The sequence below is a fragment of the Somniosus microcephalus genome, chromosome 28 (assembly GCF_052327205.1).
Source record: "Somniosus microcephalus isolate GS21.2 chromosome 28, FLI_Smic_1.0, whole genome shotgun sequence".
Classification (NCBI taxonomy): domain Eukaryota; kingdom Metazoa; phylum Chordata; class Chondrichthyes; order Squaliformes; family Somniosidae; genus Somniosus; species Somniosus microcephalus.
Window position 1 is genome coordinate 41,967,189 of NC_141014.1, and position 16,832 is coordinate 41,984,020.

Below are 16,832 nucleotides of genomic sequence, written 5' to 3' on the forward strand. Positions count from 1 at the left end.
AAATTGGCTGCCTCATTCCCTACATTACAACAGTGACTACACTTCAATAGGAACAGGAAGAGGCCATTCAGCCCCTTGAGCCTGCTCCACCATTCAATGAGATCATGGCTGATCTGCGACCTAACTCCATGGGCCTAGAAATTCAGTTAGGGGCGCCCAGCTCGCCTGGGCGCCGGAATTACCGCTGCGCGCGGAGCCACTTGCGCCAGCGGGAAATTCACTTTCAGCGCCCCAAGTGGAAGCCGGCCGCTAAACAAGGGTTTCGGCGCCCCGCTTGGGGCGCTGAAACTGAATATCGGCATGCAAAGTGCCGTAGCGCCACCCGCTGCGGCACGGCAGCCTGCGGTACTGCAGGCCTTCCTCTCAGTCTTAAGGGGGAGGTGCCTGCAACAGCGCGATCCCCGCTCGCGAGTGCCGGCAAATGAGCCCGGCACCAAGGAGAAGTGCCGGGCTCTCTGGAAACAGCCGGCAATGCCGTGGGGGGGTGGTGAAGGAGGCCGGGGACGGAGGTGCGGGCAGGCGGCCGCCGAAAAAGCGGCCGGCCACACCTCCACCTTAACTCGCCCCACTACCGGCACAGGTAGGCCCTGTGTACCGGTCGCTGTTTGCGGCCGGCGCGGGGGAGGCGGCAGCAACCAAATATGGCCAGCGGGGCGCTGCGCACACCGATGACGTCATCGGTGGCGGCGCAGCGCTACTGGCTAACGCCGCCATTAGCGCCCCGCTAAATATCGCGGTAGGTTTGCACAGTGGCGCAAAAGCCCTCTTTGGGCGCAAACTGGTGGCGCAGGCCGCTGAATTTCTAGGCCCATATATCCGCCTTTGCCCCATTTCCCTTAATACTTCTGGTTAACAGTAATCTATCAATCTCAGATTTAAAATTAACAATTGACCCGGCATCAACTGCAGTTTGCGGAAGAGAGTTCCAAACTTCTACTACCCTTTAAAAGTCCTTCATTGGCTGTAGAGCGCTTTGGGATGTCCTGAGGCTGTGAAATGCGAGTTCTTGGAATGTTCTGCCCCAGAGGGCTGTGAATGTTGAGTCTTTCAGTATCTTCAAGGCTGAGATCGATAGATTTTTGGACTCTAGGGTTCTCAAGGGAAAAGGGGTAGGGCAGGAAAGTGGCGATGATCAGCCATGATCTTACTGAATGGCCGACTCCTGCTCCTATTTATTAATTAATTCTTATAAAAGGAATGGATACTAGCTGTAGAATGAGTGTAGTGTGAATAATAAGGAAGGTAGTGCGGATTTAGGCGAGCTGTCTGCAGGAATGTGCTTGTCCCCGGCCATGTGACAATCAAAAAATCACAGGAGCCACTCGGTCCCTGCCGGCAGCGTCAGGGCAAGACTCGCCCGGGAGAGGGCTGACGTCAATCTCGACACACCTGGCCACCCCCACACCTGGGCACCGCTGGCCGCTATAAAGTCAGTGAGTGAGCGGAGGCACCGAGCGAGGATTAACCAAGACCGAGCCAGGAACCGCAACCTCTGCCAGGTATGGACCGCACTGGCTCCGTTTAAAGATTAATTACTAATATGGTGGTTAAAAAAAAATTAACCTGGCAACAGGCGCTGAATTCTTTACCAAATCTTTTTTACTCTTTTTTTTTTCCGTTCCTACTTTTTCTTTAAAAAGTTTCACCAATAATTTAGCCCGGGATCCCAGGCTGGATTCTTCCATTTTCACCCGTTCACTGAGCTCAGGGGGGGGGAGGGGGGTGAAGGTTTTATGACCTGCGGTTCTCTGGAGTGGGGAGGCCAGTGTGAACTCTCCCCACCATCAGAGGAGGGGAGACTGGCCCGCTGCTCAATCTCCGCCTCTCCTCGCTGCAGATCTGTCTCTTTGCTGACTTTCGATGAAATGAAGGGAGTTCAGGGCGTTGTTGGAATTTTAGTCAGCGATCCGGGACTGCGCCCTCGGCTGGTGCAAGCAATGATTGACAGGATGAGACCCCCGGGTTAGGATTGTCCCTCTTGTTCGGCAGATCCTTTCCCCGTCCCTCTTGTTCACTAGATCCTTCCACCTGTCCCTCTTGTTCACTAGATCCTTCCACCTGTCCCTCTTGTTCACTAGATCCTTTCCCCCGTCCCTCTTGTTCACTAGATCCTTCCACCTGTCCCTCTTGTTCACTAGATCCTTGCACTTGCCCCTCTTGTTCACTAGATCCTTTCCCCCGTCCCTCTTTTTTTTATTCATTGATGGGATGTGGGCGTCGCTGGCTAGGCCTGCATTTAGTGCCCATCCCTAATTGCCCTTGAGAAGATGGTGGTGAGCCACCTTCTTGAACCGCTGCAGTCCATATGGTGTAGGTACACCCACAATGCTGTTAGGAAGGGAGTTCCAGGATTTTGGCCCAGCGACAGTGAAGGAACGGCGATACAGGTCCAAGTCAGGATGGTGTGTGGCTTGGAGGGGAACTTGTAGGTGGTGATGTTCCCATGCGTCTGCTGCCCTTGTCCTTCTAAGTGGTAGAGGTCGCGGGTTTGGAAGGTGCTGTTGAAGGAGCTTTGGCGAGTTGCTGCAGTGCATCTTGTAGATGGTACACACTGCAGCCACAGTGCGCCGGTGGTGGAGGGAGTGAATGTTGAAGGTGGTGGATGGAGTGCCAATCAAGCGGGCTGCTTTATCCTGGATGATGTCGAGCTTCTTGAGTGTTGTTGGAGCTGCACTCATCCAGACAAGTGGAGAGTATTCCATCACACTCCTGACTTGTGCCTTGTAGATGGTGGAAAGGCTTTGGGGAGTCAGGAGGTGAGACACTCGCCGCAGAATTCCCAGCCTCTGGCCTGCTCTTGTACCCACAGTATTTATATGGCTGGTCCAGTTCAGTTTCTGATCAATGGTAACCCCCAGGATGTTGATAGTGGGGGATTCAGCGATGGTAATGCCATTGAATGTCAAGGGGACTAGATCCTTGCACCTGTCCCTCTTGTTCACTAGATCCTTGCACCTGTCCCTCTTGTTCACTAGATCCTTGCACCTGTCCCTCTTGTTCACTAGATCCTTGCACCTGTCCCTCTTGTTCACTAGATCCTTGCACCTGTCCCTCTTGTTCACTAGATCCTTGCACCTGTCCCTCTTGTTCACTAGATCTTTGCACCTGTCCCTCTTGTTCACTAGATCCTTGCACCTGTCCCTCTTGTTCACTAGATCCTTGCACCTGTCCCTCTTGTTCACTAGATCCTTGCACCTGTCCCTCTTGTTCACTAGATCCTTGCACCTGTCCCTCTTGTTCACTAGATCCTTGCACCTGTCCCTCTTGTTCACTAGATCCTTGCACCTGTCCCTCTTGTTCACTAGATCCTTGCACCTGTCCCTCTTGTTCACTAGATCCTTGCACCTGTCCCTCTTGTTCACTAGATCCTTGCACCTGTCCCTCTTGTTCACTAGATCCTTGCACCTGTCCCACTTGATCACTAGATCCTTGCACCCGTCCCTCTTGTTCACTAGATCCTTGCACCTGTCTCTCTTGTTCACTAGATCCTTTCCCCGTCCCTCTTGTTCACTAGATCCTTGCACCTGTCCCTCTTGTTCACTAGATCCTTGCACCCGTCCCTCTTGTTCACTAGATCCTTGCACCCGTCCCTCTTGTTCACTAGATCCTTGCACCCGTCCCTCTTGTTCACTAGATCCTTGCACCCGTCCCTCTTGTTCACTAGATCCTTGCACCTGTCCCTCTTGTTCACTAGATCCTTGCACCTGTCCCTCTTGTTCACTAGATCCTTGCACCTGTGTCCTTCACTCCCCGCTCCAGCCCAATAGTTGTGTCATGTGCACATCAGTGTGTTCCCACCTTCTCTCGGGATGGGCAATAAATGCCGGCCTTGCCAGTGGCGCCCACATTCCGAGAATGAATATTAAAATAATGGATCTGGGGTAACTTTGTTTCTATCTATCTATGAAATATGCCCAAGCAGAGAAACTATGTTTTAAGCTTTTGACTAGTAATAATAATCTCTTCTTTCAGGATGAATTGGAAGATAATCCCGACATTGCCCCTTTTGCTTGTATTGTCCGCACTGGACCGTGGATCTGCTCAGAACATTCCTAGAGGCTGCAGCTCGAACCTGCTGGCACTTTACTTCAATCTGTGCGATCTAGACGCTGTCTGGGGAATTGTTCTGGAAGCTGTTGCTGCTGTAGGAATCGTCATCACCTTGATATTGATTGTGGTTCTACTGGGCGTCATCCCTTTCATTTCAGACAGTCGGAAAAAAGCCTGCGTGCCCATCCAGTGCATCTTCCTCCTTGGCACCATGGGAATTTTTGGCCTGACATTTGCTTTCATCATCAACATGGATCAGCAGTTATGTCACACCAGGATCTTCCTCTGGGGAGTTCTCTTTGCCATATGCTTCTCCTGCCTACTGGCCCATGTGTGCAGGCTGCTGAAGTTGGTGCGTTCAGGAAGAGGTCTCACGGTGTGCTACATGATTGGCCTGGTTCTGATTCTGACACTGGTCCAAGTCATCATTGCCATTGAGTATTTGGTGCTTGCCAGTGTCCGGTTCGGTAATAGCTGTGATTACAATTCCAGAGACTTCACCATGTTGTTAATCTACGTTATGTTCCTCATGGCCCTGACTTTCATCCTTTCCATGTTCACTTTCTGTGGCCAATATAGAAAATGGAAGAAACACGGTGCACACATATTCGTCACTATGTTATTCTCCATAGCTATTTGGATGGTGTGGATTATTATGCTCGTCCGTGGTAACGTCGCATTGAACAGGAGTCCCCAGTGGGACGATCCAACCCTCAGCATTGCACTGGTTGCCAATGGCTGGGTCTTTATCTTGTTCTACGTGATCCCAGAACTCCGGCACATCACCTGCCCTGCAAAGCCAGAAGATGAACCGACAGCTAATGCAGCTCCGTATCAGCAACATGTGGGAATGAAGGGTGTGGACAACCAAGTCTTCTTCTTAGAAGAGCCAAGCAGAGGTGAGTGATGGTGCCATGCAGGATGAGCAGGTACATGTGCAGAGCCAGAAGACGAGATTCATATTCAAGAAGTTAAATCTCAATTTGACCTATTGCTATGTATTTTTACTCTACTCCAGAATTGGGGCTAGGAGGTGCACAAGGGCTTATCCTGTGTCTCTAACCTGGTGAGTTTTTCTAGTTTGCTGAATACATGCCCCTTTTCTGAAATATCCTCTCTTCCATTAGCAATGCAGAATATTCTGAAGTGGAATTAAACTGATGTTAGGACCATGGAATATATAACATCAATGGGGTTCTGAATAAACAAAATACTATAACATGGTTATATACTTGAAAAGGAAAAATGTGCAGGGCTATGGGGAAGGAGCTGGGGAAGTGGGACTAACTGGAGAGCTCGTTCCAAGAGCCGGCACAGGCACCAGGGGCCGAATGGCCTCCCTCTGTGCTGTCTGACTCTATGATAGACCTGGAGCTATATCTGTTAAGGATGAAATAACAACAGAAAATGCTGGAAATACTCAGCAGGCCAGGCAGCATCCGTGGAGAGAGAAACAGGGTTAACGTTTCAGGTCTGGGACCCTTCATCAGAAGGTTAACTCTGTTTCTCTCTCCCCGATGCTGCCTGGCCTGCTGAGTATTTCCAGCATTTTCTGTTGTTATTTCAGATTTCCAGCATCCGCAGTATTTTGCTATTCTGTTAAGGATGAAGTTGGGTTGGAGTGGAATAACAGGAATCTAAAGCTGGTTGGATAGGAGAAAGTCTCCTGAAAACCACTTCTCTAACAACGCATTCATACCCCATAAGTTTAGAATGTGCTTGGCATTGCCATTAAACCTGGGAGGTGAAATTGGTCTTGGGTAATGGGGCAAAACGAGCAATAGTGAATCGACAGCACCTATTACACCCTTCCCGATTTCTCCTTTCTGTTGACTTCAATGGAAAAGAGAATCGGGCGGGGTGAAAACCAGGCTGCGATTCGCTATGGCCACATTTGCCCCATCACCCGAGACCAATTTCACCCCCTCTGAGTGTTAATCGAGTGTCAAGGCTCAAACGGACCCCTGTATGAAGTGGAGTGAGACTGCACCCTCCAGGGAGTCTCTCCTCTTCACTCCAATGCCAGGCTGGACTCTGACTCGGATCTAGGTTGCCTGTGCATTACAGCAGCAGCATTAGCGCAGAGCAGACTCACTCCACACTGACACTGCGGTGACAGTGTGAATGCACCCGAAGGGGTTTAAGAAATAGTCAGGGACATCCTAGAGAGAGATGATGAATAACTGTTTTCATCAGACTACAATCTTCCATTCAACACTGGGACCTGCACTGTAACCATCAGCGGACAGGTGAACTTTATTCATGGGATGCAATGGAGTGGGAGTTGTTGTTTGGTAACACTGTGCTTGATATAGCAATATGTTGGTTAAACTGCACGTCTGTGCCTGCCGCTCAAAGTAGATCAACAGCTTCACCACCCTTGCAATGTACAGGCAAATGCTGGGCCCAGACTCCCCCCATCAGAAAACGCCACGGAAAATTTTCTATGATCCAAAAGAGAGTGAGGTCTTTAGCTCCGGGTTTCCACACTCTGTCCCAGGCTGCAATCAGTGGTGGCACTATTTCCACAGAAGGCACTACTGGTTTACGAAGATCCCAATGTTTCAAAGCTCCAGTCTGAGATTTTATTTTGGAGTGGTTGAAGTATGAATAGATGCTCCAGTGGTTTCACCTGTGCTCAGGAACAAAACACAAACTCCCGCCCCACAGAGGAACCCACATGGGACAGATTTATTGGGAATCAGTTGAATGCTATATGGGCGTGGGTTGGTGTGCAACAGTGTGTGCCCTTTATGCCCTTTATCTTTTTCTCCTCCTCTCTCCCTCCCTCCATAAAGTGCCCTGTGATCTTTTCTACGTTAAAGACACAATACAAATGTAAATTGTTGTTGTGAGAAGCTCAAGTTGGAACATTTGGGTTTGTCTTGATGCTCTGTGCCAGTCTGCCCATGGGGCTCTTAGGATTTCTGCAAGATTAGAGGCCGTTAATCGGTTATATACAAATTCTCAGGATGTATCTGTATAAAGGTAGAGAGAAGGGATTGAGAAGCTGGGAGGGTGGCTGGGCTGATCTATTGAAGCGTAATGACTGGGTCGGGTTGCAAACTCATCAATCTATCAGATTTTCTCACACTTGATTTCATTTGACTACACAGGACTCGCCATGAACCCCGACGATAATGTTCCCTCACCCAGGAACAGTAACCACATCCCAGTGAGCACCAATGTAAGTACAGCCTCCTGCTACCAACAGTAACCTTTCTCTCTACTCCGCCTGTTGTCCTGCGTCGATTAGATTTTTGTTAGACAAGGATATTCAGGGTTACGAGGGCTTAATGGCCTCCTCCTGTTGTTATGTTCCTGTGAGTGCTGCCTTCTAGGCAGCTGTTCTCGAGCACTGTACAGCTTTATACTAGAGAGGCGGAGAGGTTTAGGCAGGGAATTCCAGAGCTTAGGGCCCAGGCAACAGAAGGCACGGCCACCAAAGGTTGAGCGATTTATAATCAGGGATGGTCAGGAGGGCAGAATTAGAGGAGCGCAGAGATCTCAGGGGGTTGTGGGGCTGGAGGAGGTTACAGAGATAGGGAGGGGGTGAGGCCATGGAGGGATTTGAAAACAAGGATGAGAATTTTGAAATCGAGGCGTTGCTTAACTGGGAGCCAATGTAGGTCAGCGAGCAGAGGGGTGATGGGTGAACGGGACTTGGTGCGAGTTAGGACACGGGCGGCCGAGTTTTGGATCACCTCAAGTTTACGTAGGGTAGAATGTGGGAGGCCAGGAGTGTGTTGGAATAGTCAAGTCTAGAGATAACAAAGGCATGGATGAGGGTTTCAGCAGCGGATGAGCTGAGGCAAGGGCGGAGACGGGCGATGTTACGGAGGTGGAAATAGGCGGTCTTAGTTATGGTGCGGATTTGTGGTCGGAAGCTCATTTCAGGGTCAAATATGACACCAAGGTTGCGAACAGTGTGATTCAGCCTCAGACAGATGTTCGGGAGAGGGATGGAGTCAGTGACTAGGGAAGAGTTTGTGGCGGGGACCGAAAACAATGGCTTCGGTCTTCCCGATATTTAATTGTATAAAAAAAAAAAAAAAAATTCTTCTCATCCAGAACTGGATGTCAATTTAGAGACCGTGGAAGGGTCGAGAGAAGAGGTGGTGAGGTAGAGCTGGGTGTCGTCAGCGTACATGTGGAAACTGACGGTGTTTTCGGATGATGTCGCCAAGGGGCAACATGTAGATGAGAAATAGGAGGGGGCCAAGGATAGATCCTTGGGGGACACCAGAGGTGACGATGCGGGAGCGGGAAGAGAAGTCGTTGCAGGTGATTCTCTGACTACGATTAGATAGATAAGAATGGAACCAGGCGAGTGCAGTCCCACCCAGCTGGATGATGGTTGAGAGGTGTTGGAGAAGGATGGCGTGGTCAACCATGTCAAAGGCTGCAGACAAGTCAAGAAGGACGAGGAGGGATAGTTTACCTTTGTCACAGTCAAAGGATGTCATTTGTGACTTTGAGAGCTGTTTCGGTACTGTGGCAAGGTCGGAAACCTGATTGGAGGGATTCAAACATGGAGTTGCAGGAAAGATGGGCACGGATTTGGGAGGCGACAGCACGTTCAAGGACTTTGGAAAGGAAAGGGAGGTTGGAGATGGGGCGGTAGTTTGCAAGGACGGAGGGGTCAAGGGTGGTTTTTTGAGGAGAGGGGTGATGACGGCAGATTTGAGGGAGAGGGGGACAGTACCTGAAGAGAGAGAACTGTTAACAATATCAGCTAACATGGGAGCCAGAAATGGAAGTTGGGTGGTCAGCAGTTTGGTGGGAATAGGGTGAAAAATCTATATCCATCATCGCATTGAACTATCCTGAAATGATCCCAGGGTTTCCACTTCCCGACTCTGCTCCACATCCCATTCCACATGCTGATCACTCATTGCAGAAACAGAAGAGTTAAACGGAACTCCATCAACTCAAAGCATTGCCAGCTCTGAAAGGACCGCTATGGCCCACTAGGATGGTTTGGGATGGGCAGTTTGGCCTCCGCTGTTACCACTGGGGCTGTGAACTGAAATTACACTGTCGGCATCTGGGCAAATCCACAGGCGCCAGGCAGGGAATCTGTAGACCAAACTCTGACTCTCCCCACCTTCTCGAGCCCACTCCTCAACTAAGTGACAGGGAACAATGAGAATCGGGCAACACAATGAACTCCTCCCAATAATCTTCCAAAAGTTGTTGACGGAGGTTTATTTTTAATATAGCAGGTTTGTGTGGAGATTTTCTCATTCTCAGGCCCTTCACTGTTAAACTCCCACAGCCTGGGTATAGAATCACACAGCACAGGAGGAGGCCATTCGGCCCATCGTGCCTGCGCCGGCTCTTTGAAAGAGCTCTCCAATTAGTCCCACTCCCCTGCTGTGTGAGATATATATATATATATATATATATATATATATATATATGTGTGTATTTATATTAAAAAAAAAAAAAAAAATCTCCTCAGCTTCCCTCTGGTCCTTTTGCCAATTACCTTAAATCCTAACCGGCCATCCTGCCAGTAGAAACGTTTTCTCCCTATCTACTCTTATCTAAACCTCTCATACGCCTCTATTAAATCTACCCAGTAACAGCTGGGGTGGAAGCACCGACTCCCACTCACGGCTCCAAATACCTGTCGTTCAAAATCAGCTGTGCAGCCAAAGCTGGTCGAGGTGCCACACCTGCTGTCGCTCCATGTTCAAGGGCTGAAGAAGTGGAGAGAGAAGTTGGTCCAGCTCCACCGTGAGACTCCCATCAGGTGAGCGGATGGCTGCTCCAGTCACACAGCACCTTTTCCTGGGGAATGGGGTTACAGACCCCATAACATGGAAGATGGAAATGCCCATCGGACAAACTCCGCACGCCTCTCATCTGAGATTCGAACCGAAGGATCAGGAACGCAGCTATCTGATAGTTGAACTGCTAACTGAGGTTAGCGCAGTCTGAATCTGGGGACTTGGTCCCACGGTCAACGGTTATGTAAACGGATCCACTGTTGCCCATGACTCTAATCTAACGCTCCTTACTTTGTGTTTTAGGTATATGCCACGCCACAGGAGTTTACAATCCCTCGACCACAGACCAGGCCCAACTACTACCCCACACCCCTCCTACAAGATCCTTACCTCAACCACCATAACAGACAGACTACATTCTAGAGCAATGCAGGGTCACCCAGAGGCAGCAGGGCCAGACCTGTTGGAGCTGCCCACTTCACTCAACACACCTTCCTCATCAGAGTTCAGCATGCTGATGGCGAGGCTTCACTGAGCCGTGAAAGTTCCCGGAGGCTTCGGCCGATGAATATGTAAAACCTTTCACTTGCTTTTCACAAAATGATGTGAAGCGTGTAAGTATGTGTAAACAGGGGCCAAGAATCACAGTCTTGTTACCTGCTTGCTTCTCACTCAATAGCACAAAGTGCTGGCGCTGCGAATCCTTTGGAGATTGGCATGGCTTTGTTAATTGCTGAATATTATGATCATTTATATATCGCACATGTAGACACTTACCGGAGTTCAGGAATATAATACTAAAAACAAATTAATGTTTTAATCTGCAAAATGAATCAGATTATCGAGCCTGAGATTTATTTTGCCACCTCTCACGGCTCGAAGGATATATCCTCCATGTATGCTGCTGGTGCCGATGTCGGAGCGTGTGTATTATAAATACTTGGGGTGAGCTTCCTCGGTTGATGCTGTGTTTACAGTGCAGAATTTCTTTCTCTCTCTCCACTTTGCCCCACCTCTCCTGAAGGTGTTGACTCCCTCCCTCTCTTGGGTTGTGACCCCACTATCTTCATCTTCCAGGACGTACCCAGTCCAAGTGGCCATTATTCAGGAGTGAGTGCGGAGGAGTAATCACAGCCTGGGCCTGTCCACTCGCCTCACCTTCCATGGGGAGTGGCTGGGCAGTGACCAGGTGCGCGGAATCCCCCACCCATTCCCTCCCCTAACCCAGGGGCACTAGGGCGGGCCACAGAGTCCCGACCACTCACTTAAATCCGCACAGCCCAGGCAGCCAAACCCCAACACCTTCCTGGATTTGGGACATTTCTCATCCTTACTCTGATCTGTATCTTGTAACTTTGTATTTTAATCAGTAAAACTGCCCGGCCCCCTCAGCGCTGCCGGCTCAGCTCATGTCTCTGTGCCTCGGAGGGAGAATTAATCGTATCTGAACAGCCGGACACATTCAATCCCTGATATCGATTTATTTCCCCAAACTAAACAATCCAGTTGTGTAATGGAAAAGGTCAGAGGTGACCCCGACTGACCCTCCTGCTTTTTCTGCCTCTCTCGATGCACTTGTGAAAAGAATTGAACAGAGTGTAATTATTGTCTAACTGTAAAATGCATGTGTAATTTTTGTTGTAAATATTATTTAATCTATTTTAAAGTGTTAGACATCAGTGTTTATACTGTTCTGCCAAACTGAAATGAAGCAATTTTGTAGCTGCAATAAAGTTTATTTCAAGGATTTGTGTGATGTGTCTTTAAATCCGTTGGTTAACAGTGCGACAGGGAAGCACGCGGGGTTAAACTGGTCTTTGGGTGATAGTGAATCAGCAGCCCCACACACAGCAGGAGTCACTGCAACAACACCTTGTGTTTATATAGCACCTTCAACATAGTAAAACATCCCAAGGCACTTCACAGGAGCGTTAATAAAACAAAATTTGATACCGGCTCACATAAGCAGATATTGGGGCAGATGACAAGGTAGGTTTTAAGGAGCGTCTTAAAGGAGGAGAGAGAGGCAGAGGGGTTTAGGCAGGGAATTTCAGAGCTCGGGGCCCAGGCAACAGAAGGCATGGCCGCCAACGGTGGAGTGAAGGAAATCGGGGGATGCTCAAGAGGCCAGAATTGGAGAAACGCAGATATCTCGGGCGGGGGCGGTTGTGGGGCTGAAGGAGATTAGAGAGATAGGGAGGGGCGAGGCCAGGGAGGGATTTGAAAACCAGGATGAGAATTTTTAAATCGAGGCGCTGCTAAACCGGGAGCCAATGTAGGACAGCGAGCACAGGGGTGATGGGTGAACAGGACTCGGTGCGAGTTAGGACACGGGGCAGTGAGCACAGGGGGTGATGGGTGAACAGGACTCGGTGCAGTGAGCACAGGGGGTGATGGGTGAACGGGACTGGGTGTGAGTTAGGACACGGGGCAGTGAGCACAGGGGGTGATGGGTGAACGGGACTGGGTGTGAGTTAGGGCACGGGGCAGTGAGCACAGGGGGTGATGGGTGAACAGGACTCGGTGTGAGTTAGGACACGGGGCAGTGAGCACAGGGGGTGATGGGTGAACGGGACTTGGTGCGAGTTAGGACACGGGGCAGTGAGCACAGGGGGTGATGGGTGAACGGGACTGGGTGCGAGTTAGGACACGGGGCAGTGAGCACAGGGGGTGATGGGTGAACGGGACTGGGTGTGAGTTAGGACACGGGGCAGTGAGCACAGGGGGTGATGGGTGAACAGGACTCGGTGCGAGTTAGGACACGGGGCAGTGAGCACAGGGGGTGATGGGTGAACGGGACTTGGTGCGAGTTAGGACACGGGGCAGTGAGCACAGGGGGTGATGGGTGAACGGGACTTGGTGCGAGTTAGGACACGGGGCAGCCGAGTTTTGGATGAGCTCAAGTTTACGTAGGGTAGAATGTGGGAGGCCAGGAGTGTGTTGGAATAGTCCAGGCTAGAGGTAACAAAGGCATGGATGAGGGTTTCAGCAGCGGATGAGGCGGGGCGGAGACGGGCGATGTTACGGAGGTGGAAATAGGCGGTCTTAGTTATGGCGCGGATATGTGGTTGGAAGCTCATCTCGATTCGTACCCTCATTACAAGGGATTTTACTCCAATTGATCAGCACTGCTTTCACTGATATCACACAGCCCAATCCCACCCTGTGATAAAGAAAAACAGTCACTTTAAAACTGCTTCACTCTCTATTTTTAATGCTGTTGTATGTGATGGGAGTTTACACAACTCCAGCCAACAACTGAAGGTAACTATTCATAAACCGGTTTAAAATGTGCAACACATCACTTTAACAACTTGATGTTTGTTTTTACTCGTGCCCCTCCTCCATCAGCCTGACTAAAGGCAGCAACTTAACTCTGAGGCCAACATTATTTGGGTTTTATAATTAGAGGCGTAGAGAACACGAAACAAGACGGCCACGTAAATTATACAAAGCATTGGTTCGAGTACTGGGGGCCCATTCTGGAAAGGCCATGAAAGGTGCAGATTGACCAGGATGATGCCAGAGATTCGAAACTAGAGTTCTGAGGAGACACAAGATCCTGGGGCTGATTCCACTGGAGGAAAGAAGGTTAAGAGAAGATTTAATGGAGGTGTTTAAAATTCACCAACACACAAATACATACACACATCTTTCACTTCACTCTTTTTCTCTGTCTCTCATCTTGTCCCAAGATCTCTGTCTCCATCCCCATTTCTCTCTCAATCCTATCCTCCACTTCTGTCTCCCACACCTGTTCCCCACAGAATTCCACTCCCCACCCCTGCACCTTTTGCCATTGCTCTCCTGCTCACCCCATCTATAAGCTGACTCCACTACCTTACATCGTACTGGATAACCAGGCAGGGCTCCACGGTAGTCAGTGAGTTTATCGAGTGGCTCGGGTACACGTTCCCTGGTTAGATCTCTAGTTTGTGCTAAATTAACTGAACTAACCCAGGGCTGCTGTAGGGGCCGACATTAGCTTCAGCACCCCTGGGTCGTGGGGTAGGGGCAAATCAGAGAGGATCCTGCCTCTGATCACTATCTAGTGCCAGCTGGTAGGAGGTGCATGTGTGAGGACATGGCTGAGGAGTGGATCGGTCCCGACTGTGAAGTTCTCTATAATCAATACCCCGGCCAACAGCATGGGCATTTAGATCAGGTACCAGAGCATAGCTGGTACTCACTGAACTTTAATAGGATAAGGCAGGATCTGGCCAAAATGGACTGGGATCAGCTACTTGTAGGAAAATCCGCATCGGAGCAATGGGAGGCTTTCAGAAGGGAGATTGAGATCATACAATGGCAACATGTTCCCGTAAAGGTCAAGGGTGGTTCCAAAAACCACAGGGAACCTTGGATGTCAGGGGATATACGAGAATGGATTAGAAAAAAAAGGAGGGCTTTTGGCAGATACAAAAGGCTAAAGACGGAGGAAGCCCTAGAGGAGTACAAAAAGTGCAGGGGGATACTTAAAAAAGAAATTAGGAGATCAAGGAGGGGCCATGAAATAACACTGGCGAGCAAAATAAAGGAAAATCCTAAGATGTTTTATAAGTATATTAAGGGTAAGAGGATAACTAGGGAAAAAATAGGGCCCATTAGGGACAAAAGTGGCAATCTGTGTGTGGAGCCAGAAGATGTAGGAGGGGTTCTAAATGAATTTTTTGCATCTGTTTTCACTATGGAGAAGGACGATGTAGACATAGAAATAGGGCGGGGGGACTGTGATATGCTCGAACACATTAACATCGAGAGGGAGGAGGTATTGCCGGTTTTAGCAGGCCTAAAAATGGATAAATCCCCAGGCCCGGATGAAATGTATCCCAGGCTGCTGTGTGAGGCAAAGGAGGAGATTGCGGGGGCTCTAACACATATATTCAGGACCTCTCTGGCCACAGGGGATGTGCCAGAGGACTGGAGAACCGCTAATGTAGTTCCATTATTCAAGAAGGGGAGTAGGGAAAAACCGGGGAACTACAGGCCAGTGAGCCTAACATCAGTGGTGGGAAATTATTGGAAAAAATTCTGAGGGACAAAATCAGTCTCCACTTGGAGAGGCAAGGATTAATCAGGGATAGTCAACATGGCTTTGTCAAGGGAAGATCATGTCTGACTAATTTGATTGAATTTTTTGAGGGGGTGACTAGGTGTGTGGATGAGGGCAACGGAGTGGATGTGGTATACATGGATTTCAGTAAGGCCTTCGATAAAGTCCCGCACAGGAGACTGGTCAAGAAGGTAAGAGCCCATGGAATCCAGGGTGCCTTGGCACATTGGATACAAAACTGGCTTAGTGGCAGAAGGCAGAGGGTGATGGTCGAAGGTTGTTTTTGTGACTGGAAGCCTGTGGCCAGTGGGGTACCACAGGGATCGGTGCTGGGTCCCTTGCTGTTTGTGGTCTATATTAATGACTTGGATATGAATGTAAAAGGTATGATCAGTAAGTTTGCGGATGATACAAAAATTGGTAGGGTGGTAAATAGCGAGGAGGGTAGTCTTAGTCTGCAGGACGATATCGATGGGTTGGTCAGATGGGCGGAACAGTGGCAAATGGAATTTAACCCGGAAAAGTGCGAGGTGATGCACTTTGGGGGGACTAACAAGGCAAGGGAATACACAATGAATGGTAAGACCCTAGGCAAGACGGAGGGTCAGAGGGATCTGGGTGTGCAAGTACACAGATCCCTGAAGGCGGCGGCACAGGTGGATAAGGTGGTAAAAAAGGCATATGGGATACTTGCCTTCATTAGCCGAGGCATAGAATATAAGAGCAAGGAGGTTATGATGGAGCTGTATAAAACACTGGTTAGGCCACAGCTGGAATACTGTGTGCAGTTCTGGTCGCCACACTGCAGGAAGGATGTGATAGCTTTGGAGAGGGTGCAGAGGAGATTCACCAGGATGCTACCAGGGCTGGAATGCTTCAGCTATGAAGAGAGACTGGGCAGATTGGGTTTGTTTTCCTTGGAGCAGAGGAGGCTGAGGGGGGACATGATTGAGGTGTACAAAATTATGAGGGGCATAGATAGGATTGATACTAAGGAGCTTTTTCCCTTAGTAGAAGGGTCAATAACTAGGGGGCATAGATTCAAGGTAAAGGGCGGGAGGTTTAGAGGGGATTTGAGAAAGAACTTTTTCACCCAGAGGGTGGTTGGAGTCTGGAACTCACTGCCCGAAAGGGTTGTGGAGGCTGGAACCCTCACAACATTCAAGAAGCATTTGGATGAGCACTTGAAATGCCATAGCATACAAGGCTACGGACCAAATGCTGGAATATGGGATTAGATTAGACAGGGCGTGATGGCTGGCGCGGACACGATGGGCTGAAGGGCCTCTATCCGTGCTGTATAACTCTATGACTCTATGACTCTAGTACCCCAGTGAGAGTCAGCACCTTCAGGAACTGTACCCCAGTGAGAGTCAGCACCCGGGGAACTGTGCTCCAGTGAGAGTTGGCACCTTCAGGAACTGAACCCCAGTGAGAGTCAGCACCTTCAGGAACTGTACCCCAGAGTCAGCACCTTCAGGAACTGTACCCCAGTGAGAGTCAGCACCTTCAGGAACTGTACCCCAGTGAGAGTCAGCACCTTCAGGAACTGTACCCCAGTGAGAGTCAGCACCCGAGGAACTGTACCCCAGAGAGAGTCAGCACCTACAGGAACTGTACCCCAGTGAGAGTCAGCACCCGAGGAACTGTACCCCAGAGAGAGTCAGCACCTTCAGGAACTGTACCCCAGTGAGAGTCGGCACCTTCAGGAACTGTACCCCAGTGAGAGTCAGCACCTTCAGGAACTGTACCCCAGTGAGAGTCAGCACCTTCAGGAACTGTACCCCAGTGAGTCGGCACCTTCAGGAACTGTACCCCAGTGAGAGTCAGCACCCGGGGAACTGTACCCCAGAGAGAGTCAGCACCTTCAGGAACTGTACCCCAGTAAGAGTCAGCACCCGGGGAACTGTACCCCAGTGAGAGTCAGCACCTTCCGGAACTCTACCCCAGTGAATGGAGACCATTCTATTTGTGCTGTGTTGCTGGTAGTGAGG

The 16,832-nt window shown here is 49.8% G+C and overlaps 2 protein-coding genes across 3 annotated transcripts in view; one reads left to right on the forward strand and one right to left on the reverse strand.

Moving 5' to 3' along the window:
• The window catches only part of LOC147099667 (parvalbumin beta-like), a 114,928-nt gene that overhangs the window by 65,155 nt on the left and 32,941 nt on the right, over nucleotides 1-16,832 (reverse strand). The window lies entirely within an intron of this gene.
• On the forward strand, nucleotides 1,322-11,532 carry LOC147099668 (retinoic acid-induced protein 3). Its single transcript, XM_085969019.1, has 4 exons — nucleotides 1,322-1,499; nucleotides 3,973-4,949; nucleotides 7,167-7,237; nucleotides 10,089-11,532. The coding sequence occupies exons 2-4, from the start codon at nucleotides 3,974-3,976 to the stop codon at nucleotides 10,206-10,208; spliced, it is 1,167 nt and encodes a 388-aa protein (XP_085825145.1). The 5' UTR covers nucleotides 1,322-1,499; nucleotide 3,973; the 3' UTR covers nucleotides 10,209-11,532.

Excerpts from the sequence above, each read along its gene's own strand:
- LOC147099668 (XM_085969019.1), top strand. The coding sequence starts at position 3,974 with ATGAATTGGAAGATAATCCCGACATTGCCCCTTTTGCTTGTATTGTCC. Across the intron at positions 4,950-7,166 it reads CTTAGAAGAGCCAAGCAGAG|GACTCGCCATGAACCCCGAC; the intron begins GTGAGTGATGGT and ends TTGACTACACAG. Across the intron at positions 7,238-10,088 it reads ACATCCCAGTGAGCACCAAT|GTATATGCCACGCCACAGGA; the intron begins GTAAGTACAGCC and ends TTTGTGTTTTAG.